This window comes from Acipenser ruthenus, chromosome 45 (genome assembly GCF_902713425.1).
Source record: "Acipenser ruthenus chromosome 45, fAciRut3.2 maternal haplotype, whole genome shotgun sequence".
Lineage (NCBI taxonomy): Eukaryota > Metazoa > Chordata > Actinopteri > Acipenseriformes > Acipenseridae > Acipenser > Acipenser ruthenus.
Genome location: NC_081233.1, coordinates 9,095,023 through 9,114,858, shown reverse-complemented (window position 1 = coordinate 9,114,858; position 19,836 = coordinate 9,095,023). Strand labels below are relative to the sequence as shown.

Below are 19,836 nucleotides of genomic sequence, written 5' to 3'. Positions count from 1 at the left end.
ATGCAGCCACCATCATCGTACAGAACCACCATTCAGAGCTGCCTGGACAGCAGTCCGAGTATGCAATGCAGCCACCATCATCGTACAGAACCACCATTCAGAGCTGCCTGGACAGCAGTCCGAGTATGCAGTGCAGCCACCATCATTCAGAGCTGCCTGGACAGCAGTCCGAGTATGCAATGCAGCCACCATCATCGCACAGAACCACCATTCAGAGCTGCCTGGACAGCAGTCCGAGTATGCAATGCAGCCACCATCATCGTACAGAACCACCATTCAGAGCTGCCTGGACAGCAGCGATGACCGCAAGCTTTGCATGTCATGCAAATCAAATACAAATAAAAAAAAACTACAAAATGATACTGCAAATTGTCTACCGGGAGCCAGAATAGCCGTACAGTATTTCATGTTCAATTTCAAAACGTCGCGTTTTTCAAAAAGTCAGTTTTAAGTGAAGTGTATGGGGGGAAAAACTACAAAGCGGTGTGTCATTCAGTATGTTAACGTAACATTATTCAGCAGGTTGCATTCAACTTCATGAAGCAAAATGTGTTCATTCTATAGGGCGATGCAAAACTTTAGTTCAAAAGCATGGATTTAGGTAGTTCATTGATTCATTAACAGTAAAGTCACCCAACCCCTAGAGACCCCCCCCCCCCAGTCTAGTCTAAAGCAGCAGGCACTTCTGAATATAAAATAAAACACAAAGGTATGTGTATACTGAAGAATATATATATATATATATATATATATATATATATATATATATATATATATATATATATATATATATATATATATATTCTGGATGTATATAGTAATTGTTTTTATCAGGTGGTCTTCTTGGGTCTCTCTTTGTATTAGTGATTGCATTATTGAGATGTACCTGTGCTGGCTCTGTGGTCACAAAGTGAATAAACTAATATTTGATCTACACGTAGTGGTAATACAAACATTCTGAAGTCTTGTGCATGTGTTTCAAATGCACTTCTGTCTGGTCTAAAACAGCAGTGTCTAAAATCAGCAGGCACTTTGTATAGAAATAAATACTCACAGTTTGGTCTCCCTCTGTAGATGATCAGCCCCTCCCACAGATGGAAGTCTCCACCCCTGCTCCGCCTCCAGTTCCAGTTGCCCCGCCTCCAGTTCCGGAATCCCCCATGCTGCTGCCTCCCTGCTCGCTGTTGCCTTTGCCCGTGCCAGGGGGCGCTCTCATCTCTTCTCTCCCCTCCCAGGGGGGCTCTGCCGGGGCCAGGACCCCTCGAGCGGACCCTGCAGGAGTCCCCAACGGCTCTCCCCTCACCCCCACCCCAGAATCTGAAGAGGACAAGGCGAAGAAGCTGCTGTACTGCTCTCTGTGCAAGGTGGCCGTCAACTCCCTGTCTCAACTAGAGGCACACAACAAGGGTGAGAGACAAAGACAGAGATCATGATGCTGTTTATACAGTAGCTAAAAATCACAGACCAGATTGGAGCTGGAGTCGGGTTTTAATGGGATTCAGAAGCAGCGATTTCCCCATTGAGTTTGTGCTGTAAAAGAAAATAAAATAATTACTAAAATATGAAATGCAAGACTCCAATGTAAAAAAAAAAAAAAAAAAAAAAAGTTTGATCAAATCTGGCTCTGCACAAAAATTACCTTTTAAAAAAAAAAGTGGCTTGCAAAGTTTTTTGAAATAGCTTGCTACAGATTATAAAAACACAATGATAAACTCATGGGGGAAGTCAAGCAGACAAGCGTTTCTAATGCTGGTGCCTTCAGCGGGATTGAGAGTAGAGTAGTGCAGAAAGCAGTAGTTTATTTCTGCTAGTCAGTTTTATCGCGCGTTTCCTGTTTGTTCTTGAAGGCGCGGAGACACTTCAAAAGAGGGTCTCAAATTAGAAGCTGTAGACCCTGCCGCACTCCGCTCCAACGCTGCTTAAACACGTCAAGCGATGGGTGACTAATCTGTTTGGAAACCACAAGAAACGCTACAAAAACAAAAAAACAGTCTGGGAGCAATTTAGAGTTCAGGATTAATTAGGATCCAAGTCTTTCCCACAGCCATGTGCTGTCCAGATTGTGTGGGGGAGTTGGGGGAGGGGGGTGGATGGATGAGTGTCCCAGCGGCTAAAAGTGACTCAGTGTCTTCTAGTTTCACCTCAATAACGCTGATGAAGGCACTAGCATTAGAAACGCCTGTCTGCTTGACTCGGTTTCTTCTAGTTTCAATACCCTGATGAAGACACTAGCATTAGAAACGCCTGTCTGCTTGACTCGGTTTCTTCTAGTTTCAATACCCTGATGAAGACACTAGCATTAGAAACGCCTGTCTGCTTGACTCGGTTTCTTCTAGTTTCAATAACACTGATGAAGACACTAGCATTAGAAATGCCTGTCTGCTTGACTCGGTTTCTTCTAGTTTCAGTAACACTGATGAAGGCACTAGCATTAGAAACGCCTGTCTGCTTGACTCGGTATCTTCTAGTTTCAGTAACACTGATGAAGGCACTAGCATTAGAAGTGCCTGTCTGCTTGACTCGGTTTCTTCTAGTTTCAATAACACTGATGAAGGCGCTAGCATTAGAAACGCCTGTCTGCTTGACTCGGTTTCTTCTAGTTTCAGTAACACTGATGAAGGCACTAGCATTAGAAACGCCTGTCTGCTTGACTCGGTTTCTTCTAGTTTCAATAACACTGATGAAGGCACTAGCATTAGAAACGCCTGTCTGCTTGACTCGGTTTCTTCTAGTTTCAGTAACACTGATGAAGGCACTAGCATTAGAAACGCCTGTCTGCTTGACTCGGTTTCTTCTAGTTTCAATAACACTGATGAAGGCACTAGCATTAGAAACGCCTGTCTGCTTGACTCGGTTTCTTCTAGTTTCAGTAACATTGATGAAGGCACTAGCATTAGAAACGCCTGTCTGCTTGACTCGGTTTCTTCTAGTTTCAATAACACTGATGAAGGCACTAGCATTAGAAACGCCTGTCTGCTTGACTCGGTTTCTTCTAGTTTCAGTAACACTGATGAAGGCACTAGCATTAGAAACGCCTGTCTGCTTGACTCGGTTTCTTCTAGTTTCAATAACACTGATGAAGGCACTAGCATTAGAGATATGAGAAGTCAGTCACAGTTCCGTACGTCACTCTTACCTTGTTGGCTCTATCTTGAGAGCTCCTCCGTGTCCTCAGTGAGTCACTTACCTCTTCAGCCAGTCCACTGGGAGCCGCGCACTCCACTGTTGGTCACTTACCTTTTTTTAGCCGTATTTAGGGAGCCTCTTATCACTCTAAACATCACTGACCTTTTTAGCTGCCTCTCAGGAGCCCCTCGGCATACTGAACAAACCCTACCTTGATCACCGCGTCAGGAACCACTCTGTACGCCGTCACCCACACTTACCTTTTCAGCTCCATCTCGAGAGCAGCTCGGCCCTAAACATCACTTACCTCGATCAGGACCCTCAGGAGCCCCTCGGCACTCTGAACCACACTCACCTTTTCAGCTCCATCTCGAGAGCAGCTCAGCCCTAAACATCACTTACCTCGATCAGGACCTCAGGAGCCCCTCGGCACTCTGAACCACACTCACCTTTTCAGCTCCATCTCAAGAGCAGCTCGGCCCTAAACATCACTTACCCTCAATCAGGACCTCAGGAGCCCCTCGGCACTCTGAACCACACTCACCTTTTTGGCCAGATCTTGGAAAGCATTCTAAACACTGCTTACCTCTTTATCACCATCTCAGACACTCTGTATACGGTCAGACACACTTACCTCTTTATCACCATCTCAGCCACTCTGTATACGGTCAGACACACTTACCTCTTTATCCCCATCTCAGACACTCTGTATACGGTCAGACACACTTACCTCTTTATCCCCATCTCAGACACTCTGTATACGGTCAGACACACTTACCTTTTCAGCTTCATCTTGAACAGCTCGGTACTAAACATTACTTACCTTTTTTGTAGCCATATTTTGGAACATATTCAGCATACTTGCCTAGTTTCAATAACACTGATGAAGGCACTAGCATTAGAAACGCCTGTCTGCTTGACTCGGTTTCTTCTAGTTTCAATAACACTGATGAAGGCACTAGCATTAGAAACGCCTGTCTCACTTTCCTCCAGTCTAAAACTGCTCTGAAATCTCATGATTGAGCATCACAGATGACTTACAGACAGCAAACCTGTGCATTCTGATACAGCATCTAACCCCAGCAGTGTGTGGCGAGGAACATTCAGTCTAATGCAATACAATTACAATGTGTTCTTTACTCTGAAATCTCACAGGACAATAGTCTGGACAGCAATGGAAAATTCGCTAGCTAAACTTAAGAAAAAAAAAACCCACCCCCCACACCATACAACTCCCAATGCAAGCTCTTCTGGAGTTCATGTTTTTCCCACACTGCACAGCTGCGATGCCTCTCCTCCTCCTGCCATAGAAAGCAGAGAAAACAAATTAAAACAAAAAACAGCAACAAGGCTTCCAAATCCGAGCACACGCGGGTTGCTGGTTTGGACAAAAATAAATATTGCAACAAAACCCAGTCATTAGCAAGGGTACGATTTGGGTTTGTGTACAGTAGTGGTTCATTTGATTTTGTTTGTAAACTGAAGATAAATGCTAGTTACCGGGGTCTGCATAGTGTGGGAGAGAGCTAAACATTGGTTTAAACTATTGACTTTATCCCCTCTCTCTCTCTCTTTCCTATACTACTAGAGTGCTCTGCAGTGCTGAGTGTGGAGTTCTATTCCTATACTGCTAGAGCGCTCTGCAGTGTTGAGAGTGGAGTTCTCTTTCCTATACTACTAGAGCGCTCTGCAGTGTTGAGAGTGGAGTTCTCTTTCCTATACTGCTAGAGCGCTCTGCAGTGTTGAGAGTGGAGTTCTCTTTCCTATACTACTAGAGCGCTCTGCAGTGTTGAGAGTGGAGTTCTCTTTCCTATACTACTAGAGTGCTCTGCAGTGTTGAGAGTGGAGTTCTCTTTCCTATACTGCTAGAGCGCTCTGCAGTGTTGAGAGTGGAGTTCTCTTTCCTATACTGCTAGAGCGCTCTGCAGTGTTGGGAGTGGAGTTCTCTTTCCTATACTACTAGAGCGCTCTGCAGTGTTGAGAGTGGAGTTCTCTTTCCTATACTGCTAGAGCGCTCTGCAGTGTTGAGAGTGGAGTTCTCTTTCCTATACTACTAGAGCGCTCTGCAGTGTTGAGAGTGGAGTTCTCTTTCCTATACTGCTAGAGCGCTCTGCAGTGTTGAGTGGAGTTCTCTTTCCTATACTAGAGCGCTCTGCAGTGTTGAGTGGAGTTCTCTTTCCTATACTGCTAGAGCGCTCTGCAGTGTTGAGAGTGGAGTTCTCTTTCCTATACTGCTAGAGCGCTCTGCAGTGTTGAGAGTGGAGTTCTCTTTGATGTAGCAGGCAGGGAGCAGGCTATGGGTGGGGCAGGGTGCTGTTTGGTGTCTCAGTATTCCTGGACTGGCTTCTCTGTAAATCACACAGCTGGCTGCATCAGGGCTGGGAGTCAGGCCAGCAAACAAGTTGCGGTTTAATGAATGTTATTATAAGGCTTCAAGGAGGAGAGAGTGGGGGTGCGGCTGACTTAATCCTTTAAAAACTCCTGCTCAGAACTGCATAAGGTTTGCTTATTACTACTATTCTGCCTAATTGAGAGTTTGTAGGAAACTTTGTGCGAAGTGGAGATTATATTACAGAAAAATAAATAAAGTGAAATAGAAGTGGGAGAGCTTTATTTAAAACAAGTCAAAAGCAGCTACATGAACAACTTGTTCACACACAGCTGTGCCTCGTCCCTGCTTGTGCAGATTACCCAACACCACCCCCCCCCCCCCCCGATCTCAGCTCCAGCTCCCAGAATAGATTGCGCTGCGGTTTGTTTTCTTTATGCAGCCAAAGAGTGCAAAACATTTGAGTTTCAAAAGAAAGAAACGAGGGGGATTTGAATCAGCATAGAATCAGCCCAGAGCAGCTTAACTATGAGAGCCAAGAGACTATACAGCTGTGTGAGATTTATATACACTTATATAGATACATAGATAAAATGTGTGCATGCATTTGTGACTCTAGCCCCCTCCGGTGGAGAATGGAAAGTTTTTTTTTTTTTTATTGAGTCACGTTTCTTACTGCAGTACAGAACAGGGCTGTATCAGCGGCTGGCTAACTGAGCCCCAGAACGACACTCTTATCCCACATTTTGAATGAACAGCCTGTAGGTCTCGGGTAGAAGAGCGAGTCCGGACAGCATTGCTCTCGCTAACTCTCCCACTACCCCTCGCAGGCACCAAACACAAAACCATCCTGGAGGCCCGCAGTGGGCTGGGCCCCATCAAGGCGTATCCCAGGCTGGGCCCCCGGCTGGCCCCGGAGCAGGGAGGATCCCCCGCGGACCCCAGCACTCAGGAGAGGACCTTCCACTGCGAGATCTGCAACGTGCGAGTGAACTCTGAGGGGCAGCTCAAACAGGTGAGGGGGGCTCGGTACACAAACCAGTCTGCTAAACTACTGTCAATACACAGCCCAGTCTGGTGACCCACCCTCGCGGACACTGCTTTAGCAGACTGGGCTGTACAGGATTGGCAGGGATGGAAACAAGACTCCCGTTCCATAGCAGCGTGATCCATTCCTGGTTTTACTAAGAGTTTAATAAAGACACACCTGAGCTTGTTACCTTTACACACTGTGGCTGATCAAGCTCATAGTAAAACCTGGAGGAGTGGGTGAAACTGCTACTCTGCCTACCCTGTACACAGCCCAGTCTGCTAAGCCACTATCCTGATCCGTCTTGTGGTCCAGGACTTCACGAATAGAAGAGACTCTGCCCAGCTGACCCCCCGTTCCTTCCCGGTTCTCTTTTCTTTCAGCACATTTCCAGTCGCAGACACAGAGATGGGGTGGCAGGGAAACCCAACACTCTACTGAACAGAGGCAAGAAACAGCGGACAGGAGACCTCACTGTGAGTGTGGAGGAGAGAGACAGACACAGACAGACAGAGAGCTGGATAGAAGTAAAAGGGATTGTGAGAGATTGAGGGATGGAGGAAAAAGTGACAGCAAGTGTGAGGGGGTGCAGAGATGGGTTTTAAAAAGTGCACAGATTACAGCACTAGATTTGAGTGTTGAAATAGAATTAAAAAAAAAAAGTTAGTTTATTTCTGAAGAAAAGTGAACTGTGATATTTTGCCTGTTTGCAGGGTGCTCCTAACACCCATTCCCTCTCTGTCTCTCTCTCTTTAGTCCACTCTATCATTCTCTAAAGACCTCCCGAAGTCTCTGGGGGCGGGGCTCCTCCCCAGTCCTCTGGTCATTGCCGCGGCGATGGCAGCCGCCACCTCCTCTTCCCCATTGGCTCTCCGGGCAGCAGTAGCCGGCCACGCCCACCACCCCTCGCATCATCACCACCACCACCTCCTGCAGGGCCCACCCCTCAGCCACACCCTGCTAAGACCCGCCCCTGGACCTATCCGCACCGCCCATGGGCCAATCATCTTCTCTCCCTACTGATCACCCCCACCAGCACAGCCAATCAGAAGCAGCAAACACTTCCGAAGAGCACACTGTGAAAAAAAACTAATACAAGAAAACAGCAGGTATAACGAACCCTCATTTCATAACCTGACCTTCCCTCAATTCCAAAGATGATGAAAAACTAACTAATAATAAGGAAACCCCTTTAAACTGCTTGACCAACCCCTGACTCTTTCCTTGCCACTGAAACAGAATCATCATATCAATCAGAGACACTGGAACAAAGCCATTGTATTGCAACACCTTTTTTGGGGAAGTGGGGACCCTAACTCTATATTAGGAGAGAGATTGTGTGCAGGGGATTGCCAAACTGCGGAGTTTCAAATTACAGGCTGCTTGAGAAACAGGAGAGGAGTTAAATACGGTGAAGTGAAGAAAGAGGGGAAATACCCAGTGATTTTAGAAATCTGAAGAACGACAACACTGCTTCAATTCAGCAGAAAAAAAGAGGATAACGTTGGCGTCAATGTCAGAAATAGACCCAGCAAAAGAGACATTTGGACAGGCAGACGCTGTGGACGGGACACATATATATGCAAGGATGGACTTAAAATCCCCCCCGCCCCTCCCCCAAGAATCAAATGCATTTTTTTTTCTGTAGAACACAGACATATACGATTAGCAATGAGAAAATGTTATAAAATAAAAATAAATAGATATTTTTCTATTAGAGTTCATGTTGTTATAGAGGATAGGACTTCTAATGCACGTTTGGCTCGAGTAACCCCCCCACCTCTCCAAACTTGTCCCCCTCCCCAGTTGAATTATGCCTTTGCTTGATCGGACTATGAATTTAAAACGGACTATATAGGAAAAAACGAACATGGAGATTGTAGCAATACTGAGTCCTTACTGGTTACTCTTAATTCATGCAATAAACAAATACGAGAAATAATAAATCAATAAAAAAACTAAAATAAAAAGCAACTCAAGGACTTCCTGGGGAAACAGAAAACACCCACACACTAGCTTTCTACTGGGGGGGGGGGGGGGGGGGGGGGGGGTTATTTTGCTGGGGTTTGGGTTGCGTTTGAAAAAGGCGGCTGGAGTAGGAGATCTCTCTGCTGACTGCACTGAACTGGGGCTCTGGAATTTACTGTGAAACCTTTATGAAATCTTCATGGTAAAAAAGCATAGCAAAGTGTAAGCAAAGCACAGTGAAAGCATAGGAAAGCATTGTAAAGCACAGAGAGGTGTGGTAAAGCATAGGGAAGCATTGCAAAGCACAGAGAGGTCTGGTAAAGCATAGGGAAGCATTGTAAAGCACAGAGAGGTCTGGTAAAGCATAGGGAAGCATTGTAAAGCACAGAGAGGTGTGGTAAAGCATAGGGAAGGATTGTAAAGCACAGAGAGGTGTGGTAAAGCATAGGGAAGCATTGTAAAGCACAGAGAGGCGTGGTAAAGCATAGGGAAGCATTGTAAAGCACAGAGAGGCATGGTAAAGCATAGGGAAGCATTGTAAAGCACAGAGAGGTGTGGTAAAGCATAGGGAAGGATTGTAAAGCACAGAGAGGTCTGGTAAAGCATAGGGAAGCATTGTAAAGCACAGAGAGGTCTGGTAAAGCATCTTAATAAACATGGCAAACCAGGGTAAACGCTGGTAAATGCAGAGTATAACCATGCGACAGAATCCTGTGGTGAGCTTCTCTAAGGGTACGTTCAGCTGTTCATTCAGGGAGTTTATTTGTTTATTTCTTTGCTGCTACAGTTGTATGTTCTTACTTCATGGGAAGTGTGGCTCTGTTCTGCAAGGTTTAAAATAACGCAATTTCAGAAAGAACGTTTTACGAAAGGTTTGTATTGAGCAAGCCAGTCCGAGTCACGCTGCTTGGAGGACTAGCCCTGGTTTGCATGGACTCCCCCATCCCGAGGTTACAGCTAAAAATAAAACAATGCAATCCCAGTGAATAGCATTCACTTCCCTGAACACTGAACCACTCTGAAACACAGAAGCATCCGAACCACGCCGAAACTGCAAGGATTACTCGAGCAAAATCAAAAGAATGGGAAGAATGGATTATTATTATTATAATGGGTCTCTCGTGTAATTTGTTGTAAAGGGATTAAACTCCATTCCCGTTCCAATCCCTTCTTCTCTTCTCCCAGTTAGCATTCCCTGTGAGATGGAAAACTACCCAAGGTGTTAATAAATAACTCGCCCTACTTGAACTAATTACACAGTTCCAGCTTTATTATTATTATTTATTTCTTATCAGACGCCCTTATCCAGGGCGACTTACAATTGTTACAAGATATCGCATTATTTTTTTACACATTGTATGTAAAAAATAATACTGGAGCAATTTTAGGTAAAGTACCTTGCTCAAGGGTACAACAGCAGTGTCCCCCCATTGGGGATTGAACCCATGACCCTCCGGTCTGGAGTCCAGAGTCCAAATCCAGCACAGTTCCCTGCTTATTTCACACGTCACTAATTTGGTTACTTCTCTGTTGGGCCACATTGACACACGCACAGTGACACACGCACACAGTGACACATGCCAGTGACGCACACGCACAGTGATACGCACATGCACAGTGATTTGCACACAGTGACGCACATGCACACAGTGACACACGCACACAGTGACGCACACGCACAGTGATTTGCACACAGTGACGCACACGCACAGTGATGCACACGCTCAGTGATTTGCACACACAATTCATGACAAATAAATCAAATTACAAAAAAAAAAAAAAAAAAAAAAAAAAAAAGGCTGTTTAAAAATGGTAAAGTTAGCTCAAAAAGGAAAGGCTCACGAACAAGAGGTAAATGTGTATGAAAGGGGGGCTGGTTTCAGAGCAGCAACTGTGTTGAAAAGGGCTCCCCCCAGGAAATCACATGACAGACTGGGAGAAAGGGGAAGCAGAGTGATGCAGAGGGGGGTGGGGGGGGATTGTGTACAGCTCTGTACAATTGTTACCAAACTGCGGAGTTTCAATTACAGGCTGCTTGAGAAACACGAGAGTGTTAAATATGGTGACGAAGAATGAGGAAGAGAGAGAGAGAGAGAGAGAGAGACACTCAGACAGAAAGGAGTTCTCTTCTAACTGGTCGACGCTTGAGTTGGACACCTCGTGCATCTGCATCATAAGGTACGTTCCTAAAGTTTGTTTTATTATTATTATTATTATTTATCTAGCATGGTCATCCCAATACTAAGATTACTTTACACACGTTCACTTTTACAAAGACTTTATAGTTTGATAACAAATATGCTAAAGAGCATATTTGTTAATGAAAAATGTGTAATTTTATTTCTAAATGTAGTTCTATTGGATGAAATTAGATGTAATAGATGGATTAAAAAAGGTTATATAGGGTTTTGGCTAAAAATAAAAAATACATACAATTAACATTTTGATGTGTTTAATATGCCTATCAAGGGAAAGTGTGTTTCAAAACAACAGTGGAGGTATTTCTAGGCTTTTGATGCCATGGTAACACACTTATTTCTATTGAAATCTTTGAATGTGCTTGTGATGCAATTTACTGCAAATTCTAGACAGAGACAAGTGCTGGTCTATCACAAATCATTCAAATTGTTAATTATAATAAAGCTCTTTCTTTTGAGAGCTGTACAAAAAGCCAACAAAACTGCAAGTGGGCATTCTCAACGAACCCCAAAATTTCCTAATTAAGTATCAAGTCTTGGGCAATGTATTTGAAAATGCTGTTTGTATTGTTTAAGTCTATACTTCAGAAGCAAGCGTTTCCATAAGCAACATTGCAATGTGAAGTATGCCAAACAAAGCCAGCCTCCGCTGTGTTTGCCTCTGGTTGGTTTCGTACAGACAAAGGTTTGAAAATCCACTCCTCTGAATTGGCTTCCGTTTTTCAGTCTCATTGTACACTTTATATTTCCCCTTTGATGCATTTCATTCATCGTCCAGTTCTGTATTAAAACAGGATGTGTATAAAAAGCAGAGATTCATAAAAATCAGACAATTATTTCATCCCCTTTATACAACATAATAATAATAATAATGCAGTTACATCAAAACAAACGTTTCTACAAAGTGTTTTGTACGAGAATGAAAGCTGGGTCTCTCGTGTAATTTGCTGTAAAGGGATTAAACTCCATTCCCGTTCCAATCCCTTCTTCTCTTCTCCCAGTTTGCAGGAATGTCTCTGAACCTCACCTCTAACCTCACGGACCCGTTCTCTTGCTACCACCCCTCGGTGGAGGTGTACCGCTACTTTGGGGTTGCCCTGGGCTGTGCGGTGACGCTGGGCGGCGCGCTGGGCAACGCCCTGACCCTGCTGGCTTTGGCATGGGACCGAGGGCTGCACACCCGTTTCAACGTGCTGATCCTGAACCTCAGCGTCGCAGACCTCCTGTACTGCGCCGGTCTGCAGCCCTTCACTGTCGACTCCTACCTGCACTTGCACTGGCGCTGGGGGGGCCCGGGCTGCAGTGCCTTCGCTCTCCTGCTCTTCCTCTCCAACGCAGTCTCCATCATCACCCTCTGTCTCATCGCGGCTGCCCGCTACCTGATGGTGGCCCGCGGCCGGCTCTTCAACAGAGTGTTCGGAAGAGTCGGTCTGGCCCTCCTGGTCTCCTCCACCTGGGCACTCGGACTGGCCAGTTTCGGTCCCCTCTGGGGCGCCTACGGGTTCGTGACGCAGGTGTGCACTTGCAGTTTCCATCGCACCCGCGGCCGGCCCTACTCCACGATCCTGCTGGTCCTGTACTTCTTCGTGGGGCTGGCCTGCGTCGGGGTTTTTTATTTCCTCATCCACAGGAAGGTGAAGGCAGCGGCCGCGGCATTGGAGAGGCACAAGATCAAGAAGGGTGTTTCCATCAGAGCTACCGGAAAGGGAGAGGGAGAGGGAGAGAGCGGCAACACTCAGCACACCGACCTGGAAGCAGATCACAGCCAGGGGTCTCAGGCAGACAGTTCGGGGGCCGCAGCCGAGCAATCAGGGGCCCGATTCCCGACCCAGAAACCAGCGCCACCTGTGGACCGGTCGGGTCCTGCTGAAACGTCAAGCAGCAGCCAGTCGGATCCTACGCAAGTCTCGAGCGACGGCAACAAAAAACAACCACCTGTCTCAGACCGTTCGGACCCCAGCAGCTCCTCCGGGGACAAAACAGAGAGCCAGAGCTGGCCCAAAACCAAGCCCCCTGCCCCGCCCTCCTCCGGGGAGCAGGACGCGGAGTTCAAGCGCGTGACCCGGATGTGCTTTGCGGTGTTCCTCTGCTTCGTGCTCTGCTACGCCCCCTTCCTCCTCGTCAACGCGCTGGATTCCCAGGGCCGCGCCCCGCAGGCACTCCACATGTTCTGCGCCAACATGACCTGGCTGAACAGCTGCATTAACCCCGTGCTATACGCAGCCATGAACCGCCGCTTCAACCAAGCCTACCGCGGGGTGCTGGCCCGCGCCCTCGCCCCCCTGGCCAGGCTGCGGGACGCAGTGCGAGGGGCGCGAGGTTAGCGGGTTCAGATAGAGCTCGCCTCTCCATAGAGGCCAGGAGCCAGCAACCATCGTACAAAACACTCCCTAGTCCAAACGTTTGTCAAGTAATTTGGTGGGTCTACAACACCTTCATCATCGTCATCATCATCGGAGTCTGAATGAAAGTGCTGCGCGAACAGATTGTCCGAGTATTGGGACAGAGCTGTCCACTGAAATCAGGGGAGGATCGCTGGGGTCGATCAGGCTGATTCAGCATTCAGAGTGACAGGAGTGAAGAAACAGCAGCTTGGGTTTGTGATGATCGCTGCTTCTCTTAGATTCTGTGCAGAACAGCGATCCACACAAACCCAAGCAGCTGTTTAACTCGTTTCGCTCTGAATGGATAAATCAGCCTGATCGACAGAAGCATGCAAGATAATCACATTGGAACACAGCAGTGCACGGATCTTAGCTGAGAAACTGGAACTGAAGCAAAAAGGGCAGAACCTGGACTTCAAACCTCAAAAGTACTTTTTTTCGTTTTTACAAAATTCCAACGTATACAGTGTTTTTTTATTGTTGGTATTTAATAGTTCTCAGTTTAGTTTTTTTGGATGGCGAAGGCATTATATTTATTCAACAGCATGCATCCCCCCCCTTAGATATGTTCAGGAGTAGTTCATTAATGTTTCTGTCAGTTTCTGTCAATATAAATGTTAGCACTGTACAAGCAATTTGTATATTATTTTATTAAAGTAATATTTTAAAAAATGACGTGTGTGTGGAATATAACATTTCTTAAATCCTGTTTTGTTGAACAGACACACCATTGAGGAGAGGAGAGGGGGAAGGTGAGGGGGAGAGGAGAGAGGAAAAGAGAGGAGGGAAGATGGGAAAAGGAGGAGAGACGAGGGAAAAAGGATGAGAGGAGAAGGAGGGAGAGAGGAAAAGGAGAGGAGGGAAGATGGGAAAAGGAGGAGAGACTAGGGAAAAAGGATGAGAGGAGAAGGAGGGAGAGAGAGGAAAAGGAGAGGAGGGAAGATGGGAAAAGGAGGAGAGACTAGGGAAAAAGGATGAGAGGAGAAGGAAGGAGAGAGAGAGAGAGGAAAAGGAGGAGAAAAAGAGGAGAGTGAGGAAAAGGAGAGGAGAGAGGAAAAGGAGGACAGAATGAGTGAGAGGAAAAGGGGACACGAGTAAATGCATCTATGAAAATGAGAAAGAAAAACTATCCAAGTCCACAAAAAAAATCTGTAAGTTCATGACATTTGAAAACTACAAATCCCTCCACAAACACACACTAGACCACCCTCCCTGACCTCCAACGACAACCCAGCTCCAAAACTAAGCCTGACTGCCTGCCTCCCAGTCCCTCAGCTCTAACCACTAGGCCCAAAATAATTTCCAAGGCCTAAACCTGAACCTAGAGCCAGCAGTTGTGAAGTCCAGCTGATGAGAGCAACATTATTTTTTGGTTAAAAAAAAAAAAAAAAAAAGTCACCAATACAAGAGCTTACACAGACCCACAATTATAGGGTTTGTCTAGAGAAACTAAACTAAAAAAAACAGCTGAAGTCGAGGGAAAGGATTTCTACTGAAGACCTTCCACTGAGGAATGACTTCAAACCAGGACGAAACAGCGAGACTCCCAAGGTAAGTGTGGATTTAAAAAGGGGAGAAGGGATTTCATACGAGAGCGCAACAACTTAACAAATAGGTTTGAAAATGGATCAATACAGACTCACCCAAGAGTTCCTGGAGGAGAGGAAGCACACGCATCCACGCTGGAGCAGGCAAGGAAACCCATGTGGACCAGCTCATAGCCGGTAAGGTCATTATCCCATCACCTCGTTAATAGTTAATTGCCAATTAGAGCCCCACCTGAATTTGATTGGCACCAGCAAGGGGGCCTACGCCCAAGGTCTGAAGCCTGGGATTTGAGTTTAGCAATTTTTTTTTAAAAAAACCTCAAGCCAAAAGAAACAAAACTACCTTCCTCGTCCACGCAGCTGAAATTCAAGGACAGGATTTCTACCGAAGATCTTTTACTGGAGAATTCGCTCAAAACCAGGATGGAACGGCGAGGCTACAGAGGCAAGCATGCATTTTCATCACCCCACCCCCCTTGCATTGCCCAAACCTGAAACCCTGATAAGAGTTTAAAAAAAAAAGGGAAGAAAGGTTTTCTTCCACTTTAGACACATTTCAGAGACAGAAATAAGAGTTCTGAAACTAACAACCAAATAGGGTTGGAATTTGGCACTCAGACTCACCCAAGAAGTTCCGGGAGGCGAGAGGAAAGCACACACACGTCCACGCTGGAGCAGGCCAGGAAAGCAGAGCACAGCGGATCACAGCCGGTAATTCATTACTTAAATCAGCTCGTTAATAGTTAATTGGCGCCCCACCTGAGCTCAACTGGCATCAGCAAGAGGCCTACACCAAAGACCTGAAGCCTGCAATTTGAGTTTTGAACAAACTAGCACACACACAAAAAAGAAAAATCCATGTGCTCTTTTACAAACGGAAGTCCGAACAGGAGAAAGGAGAGCAGCATTTGTGGTAAGAAAATATCCTTTTTTGAAACATTTTGTACAATGCAATAGTCTAACCCACATTCTTTGGGGGTTTTTGTAGATGATTTTGTTCTCCTGAATGTGTCGTTTGCTTTCCTGTTCCTTGAGAGTTGCGGTTGTGGGTTTTTGGGGTCAAGCACATTGTAACAAAAGGCTTAGATTTCACTTCCACTCTAGGAGTTTGAGGTCTTGGTTTTGTTTCAGGCGAACCAAGAGTAAAAAAAAAAAAACACTTTGAGATTTCTGCTGGACTCCGAAGGCCAGGGAAGTTCAGAAACCTGAAACGCTCGATCACAATTCCAAGATAAAACTGCAAGGAACTAAATGAGGGTTTATATTTATATTTAGGATTTATATTTTTCTGACTTTGTTTATTCCTCATTAGCGAGTTAGAAACGAGTTCATTTGTTTGTTTCTTTGTTTTGCAGGATAAAAATGAAGATTTGGACAGGGATTCTAAACCAGAATACTCAAACACAGAAATTATTTTTCAAGGTAAATCACTTATAATAAATACTACACCTTCTCTTTTGCTGCAGAACGAGGGTAGTTGTTTTAGTATTAAAATGTGACTGCTGAAAACTGCATTCAAAAGTTTAGCAATAGTTCACTTTAAGCATTAGCTCACCTTTTATTTCTCTTCTTTTTTGAAGGCATTAGCTCATCTTTTCTTTCTTCTTTTTTTGAAGGCATTAGCTCATTTTTTTCTTTTCTTCTTTCTTTCTTTCATGTATTAGCTCACCTTTTATTTATAAGAAAAGACCAACCTGTGAAAGCGACCTCTTCTGTGTTTTTTTTTTTGCAGGGTGTTGCCCTCCCATCCAGGAGGAACAGCTTTCTTCTCTCAGCCCTGTTCCACCCCGACTGACCCACAGCAGCGCCGCCTTCCTTTTATACTGACTCCTCACACCTGCTCTGAATTAACGGGGCATCGTCCCGTGCAGGAGCAGTTTCTGACTGCTGTCCCGCATCCTTGTACCACCAAAATCGACTTCCCCTTGTGTGCTGCACTATCTGGTTTTTAATGTTTGCATTCAATGAAAACTGTTTTATCTCGCCTTTTTTTTTTTTTCCTTTTGAGGTGATCATTGTGAACATTTGAAAGGTGTGTCATAGTCATTAATTTGTATAATGCCATTTTTAATTATTATTAAAATAACTATATATTTATTTTTTTCATGATTATAATAATTTAAAAACTTCACCCTAGATTTGAACTCCTAACCTTCAGCCCCAGCAGCTCAGCCCTTACCTGTTGTGCTATAGGCAATGCGACGTGGCTGGATGTTGAACTACAGGTATATATTACCCCCTCTATTGGCCACAGAAGGAATAAAACACGCAGTTATGCTCTGGATTTGAACCCATGTCTCCAGGGCAGACAGCAGCAATGCAAACACTGTGCTTTAATCCACTACACCACCACGACTTCACTGTGCAGATGTGCCTCAATCATTATCACCTATGAGTCTCTCCTTCCCCTCTGAGTGCGACTGGGAGGTTGTGCGTCTCATACAAGGCTAATGGAGCCTGTTTATCACACAACAGACTTTCATTGGGTGGAGCAGCCAGGTTAGTGGGTTCAGGGTTTATTTGGGGGTGTGTGTGTGGGACCACTGAGCCCTCCTAAATACCCAAGACTTGTTCTTTCATTAACTGAATATGAATGTGTTTTTATGTCAGTACTACACCATCCAGCAGCCCTCTCTCGCTCTCTTCCCCATGACCACCCCCTTCTCTTCCCAACCCCAATGCAATGCTCTCTGTGTTACCTGCAGAGGAAACATACTGAACAATAAAAGCCAAGCAACACTGATTTCCTCGTGTCTGGTGTTTCACAGAACCCCGAACACTCTGCTGGCGGTGTGAGGGAAGGAGCTGGTGCAGACTGGTGTTGGATGTATGATTATTTAGTTTTTTAATGATTTTGACACCAGCAGCTGCTGATGAGCTCGGGAGCGCGATCGCTTGCAGCAAATTCCTTCACAGGGGCGTTTGCATCGCTTTCAGGACAGCAATGCTGTTCAAGGGAAGATCAAGAACTAAATCTCCCAGAGGCAAACCAAACAGCAGCTGGGTTAATAATAAAGATATTGAAATAAACTTTTTTTTCTGCTTGGATCACACACTTAATACCAGCTTTGGTCTTGCAGTCTGGAGAGGCCGGTCAGGAATGGGGCTCCCCTTCTGCACTCCGGGAGGGGGTGAGGGGTGTCACTCACTCTCTGTTCCCAGAGAATGTCCCCCAAGCTCATCACACACATGCTAGTGCTTACCTGGAGGATGTTGTGTGTGTGTGTTTGCCAGTCATCTTAATATCAGAGAGGTTTTGAAACCACTGTGTTCAACATTTGGTTTGTTTAACTCTCTTTCACACACCCCCGCCCCTCCTGCAAATGTTACATTTCTAAAACATGCAGTATTTAAAGATTTCACAGCAGTAAAAGTGAATATATATATTTTTATTTTACAGGTACAGAGCAAAGAGTTACTGCAGAGGTAAGGCTAATGTTCACCATTGCACATTGATTTTTTTTTTTTTTTTTATATAAAAATCGGTGAATACAATTGAAAAAAAAAAAAAAAAAAAAACTGTTCGATTCATCATCCAGAACTATTAAAAAAAAAAAAAAAAAAAGTGCTAAACTTACAAATATTTTAAAGAAACTTCACAGGGTTCAAATGACTGGTTTTCACCAGACATTGAGAGAGGCTTGTGGTCCGAGTGTTGGTCACAGAACCCCAAGACGTTTCTTTTCAACAATTTCCCCGACCCCCCCGCTGGACATTCACAAGCTCGGTCACGTTGATGCAGGGCTGCTCGAACCCTGTCCTCGAGGAGCCCAAGCGTCTTCTGCTTTCCATTCCAACTGAGCTCTCCAAACCTTAAATCAAACTAAGAACATGCTTAATGTAAAAAAAAAAAACACACATTTTATCACTAATTAGTTAACTTGAAGTCTGCAACTTTATGAGCTGAGAACAATTAAAAAAAGGTCTAAATTAAGCAAATCATTAGTTTGATTTAAGGGTTCAGTAGGAAAACCAGAAGACGCCTGGGGTCCCCCAGGACTGGTTTGGGCAGCCCCGGGCTAGTGCCCGGTTTTGAAAGCAGTCTCACTCTGCTGTCCAGAATAGGTGACGCACACAATACTTACATTTAACCCACATGTTCACCAACAGCTCTCTGTCCGAGGAGAGCCAGGATCCAACAGGACACTCCTCGACCACTAGAAACACTCAAGCAAGAAGACAAGCAAGCCACACACTGAAAACCCGCCCGTTTAGTAACTGCAACGCTGCAGCTTCCACCTCCTTCAGACAGCATGGTAGAAATAGCCGGGCAGCGAATTAAACCACCTCGGTGTGCCTGGCTAATTCTCCCCTGCTATCTGAAGAGGATGACACGTTGCAGCCAGTTTATCAATTACTTCTTTTTATATATATATCTATCTATCCCGTTTGGTGGCCACACATTTTTTTTATTAAATTCTTTTAGACATGTTTTAAAAAGAGTTTGTGTGAAACTGTATGGAGTTCGAGAAGTGGCCCGGCCATAACGTTGAGAAAAACAACCATACATGCATTATGAAATAGATACATAGATAGGAAACTTTACATGGTACAATTCTGCACGCAGGGTCTGGAGGGGTTTATATATATATATATTATATATAATCCCCACCCCTTGTACGACAGTATTCCTCGGTTCCACAGTGTTTTGTGACAGGATGCAGGGATGTACAAATAAAACTTAAAAATGAATAATAACAATAAAACTAAATAAAACCATTACCATTGGCTACTATAACATTTTAAACAGGCGAGTTATTTTTTGTTTTTTTAAAACTTATTTACATTTTTCCATTTTTTTTTTTTTTTTTTTTAAATCACCCGTTCATCAAGGTCACTTTCAGACAATCCCTGCATCTTTGTTTTAACTTAACAATGCATTTCTCAAAAGGAAAGTCAAAATTAAAATGTGCATCTTCAGCACACAGCTAGGAGACCCCCCCCCCCTCCACCTCCCTTTGAAAAACTGCACTAATCGACAGACAACGATAGAACACAACCCAGTAGAAACAACTTGCATACTTTATTTAATTTTAACCCAAAATCAAGCAGCGATGTTGGCATGACAGAAAATAATAATAAGAACTCACACCCAGCATGGTTTGTGATGTGTGAGAGAGAGAGAGAGAGAGAGAGAGCTCCGAGACAGGAGAAGAGTCTGTCAATCTCACCCGCACCTGAAGCTCAGTGCTGCGCCCTTCTCTGCGGTGTTAAAAACGAACCTCTTTAGTGTGATACTTTGAAACTTCCCAAT

General features: G+C 44.9%; 2 protein-coding genes and 1 long non-coding RNA gene across 9 annotated transcripts in view; 2 read left to right on the top strand and 1 right to left on the bottom strand.

The window, feature by feature from the left end:
* LOC117962657 (zinc finger protein 385A-like) overlaps window positions 1-8,455 on the top strand; it is a 51,656-nt gene extending 43,201 nt beyond the window's left edge. For all 5 annotated transcript variants that reach the window (XM_059013115.1, XM_059013113.1, XM_059013114.1 and 2 more), the window contains 4 exons: window positions 1,075-1,407; window positions 6,286-6,470; window positions 6,869-6,961; window positions 7,242-8,455. In XM_059013115.1, coding sequence (XP_058869098.1) covers window positions 1,075-1,407; window positions 6,286-6,470; window positions 6,869-6,961; window positions 7,242-7,508 — 878 coding nt within the window. In that variant the 3' untranslated portion in view covers window positions 7,509-8,455. The remainder of the gene's footprint in view (window positions 1-1,074; window positions 1,408-6,285; window positions 6,471-6,868; window positions 6,962-7,241) is intronic.
* On the bottom strand, window positions 1,402-15,269 carry LOC131720866 (uncharacterized). The gene is made up of 3 exons (XR_009319745.1): window positions 15,207-15,269; window positions 4,343-4,427; window positions 1,402-1,530 (listed from the first exon to the last, which is right to left on the bottom strand). It is a non-coding gene; the product is annotated as an uncharacterized LOC131720866 (long non-coding RNA).
* On the top strand, window positions 8,532-16,679 carry LOC117400983 (G-protein coupled receptor 84-like). 3 transcript variants are annotated; one of them, XR_004544293.3, is made up of 4 exons: window positions 8,532-10,631; window positions 11,653-15,495; window positions 15,938-16,004; window positions 16,315-16,679. XR_004544293.3 is itself a non-coding variant. In XM_059013118.1 (2 exons), exon 2 carries the CDS (start codon window positions 11,662-11,664, stop codon window positions 12,973-12,975), a length of 1,314 nt encoding a protein of 437 aa, XP_058869101.1. In that variant the 5' UTR covers window positions 8,532-10,631; window positions 11,653-11,661; the 3' UTR covers window positions 12,976-15,496. The 3 variants fall into 3 exon arrangements, 1 of the variants encoding a protein (XP_058869101.1); XR_009319739.1 differs by lacking the exons at window positions 8,532-10,631; window positions 11,653-15,495 and adding an exon at window positions 15,545-15,839; XM_059013118.1 differs by lacking the exons at window positions 15,938-16,004; window positions 16,315-16,679 and having other exon boundaries at window positions 11,653-15,496.
* The last annotated feature ends 3,157 nt before the right edge of the window (window positions 16,680-19,836 follow it).